The sequence below is a fragment of the Littorina saxatilis genome, linkage group LG10, assembly GCF_037325665.1.
Source record: "Littorina saxatilis isolate snail1 linkage group LG10, US_GU_Lsax_2.0, whole genome shotgun sequence".
NCBI classification, from domain to species: Eukaryota; Metazoa; Mollusca; class Gastropoda; order Littorinimorpha; family Littorinidae; genus Littorina; species Littorina saxatilis.
This window is the reverse complement of record NC_090254.1, coordinates 18,875,823-18,880,822: the sequence shown is the minus strand read 5'-3', so window position 1 is coordinate 18,880,822 and position 5,000 is coordinate 18,875,823. Positions and strand designations below refer to the sequence as shown.

Sequence of the window (5,000 nt, the reverse complement as noted above, 5' to 3'; positions counted from 1 at the left end):
CATTACTTTCAATTCACCACTGACACCTACATCAATTTGCAGCATTACTTTCAATTCACCACTGACACCTACATCAATTTGCAGCATTACTTTCAATTCACCACTGACACCTACATCAATTTGCAGCATTACTTTCAATTCACCACTGACACCTACATCAATTTGCAGCATTACTTTCAATTCACCACTGACACCTACATCAATTTGCAGCATTACTTTCAATTCACCACTGACACCTACATCAATTTGCAGCATTACTTTCAATTCACCACTGACACCTACATCAATTTGCAGCATTACTTTCAATTTACCACTGACACCTACATCAATTTGCAGCATTACTTTCAATTCACCACTGACACCTACATCAATTTGCAGCATTACTTTCAATTCACCACTGACACCTACATCAATTTGCAGCATTACTTTCAATTCACCACTGACACCTACATCAATTTGCAGCATTACTTTCAATTCACCACTGACACCTACATCAATTTGCAGCATTACTTTCAATTCACCACTGACACCTACATCAATTTGCAGCATTACTTTCAATTCACCACTGACACCTACATCAATTTGCAGCATTACTTTCAATTCACCACTGACACCTACATCAATTTGCAGCATTACTTTCAATTCACCACTGACACCTACATCAATTTGCAGCATTACTTTCAATTCACCACTGACACCTACATCAATTTGCAGCATTACTTTCAATTCACCACTGACACCTACATCAATTTGCAGCATTACTTTCAATTCACCACTGACACCTACATCAATTTGCAGCATTACTTTCAATTCACCACTGACACCTACATCAATTTGCAGCATTACTTTCAATTCACCACTGACACCTACATCAATTTGCAGCATTACTTTCAATTCACCACTGACACCTACATCAATTTGCAGCATTACTTTCAATTCACCACTGACACCTACATCAATTTGCAGCATTACTTTCAATTCACCACTGACACCTACATCAATTTGCAGCATTACTTTCAATTCACCACTGACACCTACATCAATTTGCAGCATTACTTTCAATTCACCACTGACACCTACATCAATTTGCAGCATTACTTTCAATTCACCACTGACACCTACATCAATTTGCAGCATTACTTTCAATTCACCACTGACACCTACATCAATTTGCAGCATTACTTTCAATTCACCACTGACACCTACATCAATTCAGCAAGAAAAAGAAAACACACGACCAAAAAAAAAAACCCACTTACTTCACAGAGGAAATAGTCAGGCTGAACATGTTGGTCGTCTGTTGAAAATGTTACATACGGTTTGGGTATCTTTTAACCTGGACGTAAGGCCAAAAAAAATAAAATAGTCTGTTTACGGTAACCCGACCGACCCTATTTTTTTCGCGCGACCCTAGACTTTTTTTTGGCATTTGGGGAAAAAAAATAAAAAATCTGTTGTTTTTTTTGCAAAATAACGTAAAAATATGGTTTTTTGGAAGAAAAAAAAATCCCGACCTACCGACCCTATTTTTTGGCCAATGTTACCGTAAACAGACCTATTTTTTTGTGCCTAATACAGAGTTGAGGTGATGTGAGGTGTTATGTTTGCTTACACGAGAAGGAGGCTTTACTTGTCTTTCTTATTTATCGATTGAATTATCTATTCATTCATTCATTTTAAAGATTAGGGGGGCGCTACTAGAGGAATGATCGTGCAAAATCGTTATAAAATCACGAACAATTGTAATTGCCTTTTTCATTATGAAAATGTGTATACTTGTGTGAAATTCTATTGAATGGAAATTGTTCTAAAGTGTTTTAACCACAATGCATGTGCAGAAATTGAAGGCAAGTTTAGAAAAATTCAACAATTTTTCCATCAGAAGTCTTCACCACAAAGGTTTACAATTTTGTTCTCTCGATTTTTCGTAATTGTTCAGGTAGATGTGCCCCCTTGTTAAACACTGCGCTCTCTGTGTGCAGAAATCCACATTCCCGGCAAGGTGCCCGGCAGTATGTATACTGCTCTGCTGGACAGCTCCATGATCCCAGATCCATACTATCGGGACAATGACGTCAAACTGGCCTGGATCGCACACGATAACTGGACCTACACCAGATACTTCAATGGTATTGGGAACAAAGAGAGAACGACAGAAAGAAGGACAGGAAACAAACAAGCAAACAAACCACCTCAAAAGAAAATTGACAAGAAATGTGTAGAGCAGTTTCAACACTGACGTTATGATTTGCTCCTGCAATAAGATATGGGAGTGGCGAGTAAAGAAACAATGCTGGGCTAGATTCATGCTGGCTTTTGCTACTCGTTTCTGTAAATGCAGAAGAAGACGGTCCTCGTTTAATACTGTTTAAGAATACTGTCTATTGTAATCACTGCCATTATCTATGCCTGTCTTTGTCTCACGGTCTGTTCTTTTTTACATTTAGTCAAGTTTTGACTAAATGTTTTAACGTAGAGGGGGGTATCGAGACGAGGGTCGTGGTGTATGTGCGTGTGTGTGTGTGTGTGTGTCTGTCTGTCTGTGTGTGTGTGTGTGTGTAGAGCGATTCAGACTAAACTACTGGACCGATCTTTATGAAATTTGACATGAGAGTTCCTGGGTATGATATCCTCAGAATTTTTTTTCATTTTTTTGATAAATGTCTTTGATGACGTCATATCCGGCTTTTCGTGAAAGTTGAGGCGGCACTGTCACGCCCTCATTTTTCAACCAAATTGGTTGAAATTTTGGTCGGGTAATGTTCGACGAAGCCCGGACTTCGGTATTGCATTTCAGCGTGGTGGCTTTAAAATTAATTAATGACTTTGGTCATTAAAAATCTGAAAATTGTAAAAAAAATATGTTTTTTATAAAACGATCCAAATTTACGTTTATCTTATTCTCCATCATTTGCTGATTCCAAAAACATATAAATATGTTATATTCGGATTAAAAAAAAGCTCTCAAAATTAAATATATAAAAATTATTATCAAAATTAAATTTTCCAAATCAATTTAAAAACACTTTCATCTTATTCCTTGTCGGTTCCTGATTCCAAAAACATATAGATATGATATGTTTGGATTAAAAACACGCTCAGAAAGTTAAAACGAAGAGAGGTACAGAAAAGCGTGCTATCCTTCCCAGCGCAACTACTACCCCGCTCTTCTTGTCAATTTCACTGCCTATGCCGTGAGCGGTGGACTGACGATGCTACGAGTATACGGTCTTGCTGCGTTGCATTGCGTTCAGTTTCATTCTGTGAGTTCGACAGCTACTTGACTAAATGTTGTATTTTCGCCTTACGCGACTTGTTTTCTCTCTGTCTGTCTGTCTGTATCTCTCTGTCTCCCCTACACACAGACACACACACACACACACACACACACACACACACACACACACACACACACACACACACACACACACACACACACACACACACACACACACACACACACACACACACACATATATATGATATAATACACGCACACTTCAAAGTATGAACACAAACACAACCAGAAGCTCACCCTGAACCTCCTCTTTGTGTCCTACCAGTGAGCAGTACAATATACAAGTCCCAGTCCATACTGCTGGTGGCAGAGGGGGTAGACACCGTGTGCAGTGTTTTCTTTGTGTCCTACCAGTGAGCAGTACAATATACAAGTCCCAGTCCGTACTGCTGGTGGCAGAGGGGGTAGACACCGTGTCCACTGTAGTTATCAACGGTCAGCACGTGGGCAGCACGGACAACATGTTCATAAAGTACACCTGGGAGGTCAAGTCATACCTGTCGGTAGGTATCCTAGGACAATAATAATAATAATAATAATAGTGGCAAGCTTATATAGCGCGAACCATGGGGTTAACCCACGCTCTTCGCGCTTTACATCAAACTGAACAATGCAATACATGTTTACAATAAATAGTATCCTAGTTCATACAGTAGTGTAAATGCCATAATGCATTAATTATACAAACAACAACACCCAAAGAAAAACACACACTCACGCAAGTTAAAGCTAAGTACATAGTAAGAAAAATAATATGTTAAATCACTATATAATAGCACACGCACACACACACTCACACACACACACACACACACACACACACACACACACACACACACACACACACACACACACACACGCACACACAGCCCAGTCGATCACACCCACACACACAAACACAAGCGTGAAGCGATAGTACAGGGTATTGAAAAAGCGGATCAGGAATCTAAATAGATTTTGAAAAGATGGGTCTTTAAAGCTGCTTTACCTGTACCTGGGAGGTCAAGTCATACCTGTGGGTAGGTATCCTAGGAGAATTACCTGTACCTGGCAGAACGATGCTGCATTCATTTTTACCTAACACAGAATGTATGCAAATGTTAGTGTGTACTGTACCAGTGTTAGTGTATACTGTACCAGTGTTAGTGTGTACTGTACCAGTGTTAGTGTATACTGTACCAGTGTTAGTGTATACTGTACCAGTGTTAGTGTGTACTGTACCAGTGTTAGTGTATACTGTACCAGTGTTAGTGTGTACTGTACCAGTGTTAGTGTATACTGTACCAGTGTTAGTGTGTACTGTACCAGTGTTAGTGTGTACTGTACCAGTGTTAGTGTATACTGTACCAGTGTTAGTGTATACTGTACCAGTGTTAGTGTGTACTGTACCAGTGTTAGTGTATACTGTACCAGTGTTAGTGTATACTGTACCAGTGTCAGTGTATACTGTACCAGTGTTAGTGTATATTGTACCAGTGTTATTGTGTACTGTACCAGTGTTAGTGTATACTGTACCAGTGTTAGTGTATACTGTACCAGTGTTAGTGTATACTGTACCAGGTGACAACAGCCGCCAGACCCCACCACAAACAGTTCTCCATTTCTGACCAATGTGCTGTCTAACCGACGTAAAAGAAACGTAGACCTACTATAAATAGCTCACGCGCAAGACCGGCAGACAACTCTGTCAGTGCAGACCAGC

General features: G+C 39.6%; 1 protein-coding gene across 1 annotated transcript in view; it reads left to right on the top strand.

The window, feature by feature from the left end:
- Window positions 1–4,921, top strand: part of LOC138977795 (beta-mannosidase-like) — a 9,432-nt gene extending 4,511 nt beyond the window's left edge. Inside the window, exons 2-4 of the mRNA XM_070350400.1 lie at window positions 1,983–2,129; window positions 3,653–3,801; window positions 4,859–4,921. Of these exons, the coding sequence (XP_070206501.1) occupies window positions 1,983–2,129; window positions 3,653–3,801; window positions 4,859–4,921 (359 nt within the window). The remainder of the gene's footprint in view (window positions 1–1,982; window positions 2,130–3,652; window positions 3,802–4,858) is intronic.
- The last annotated feature ends 79 nt before the right edge of the window (window positions 4,922–5,000 follow it).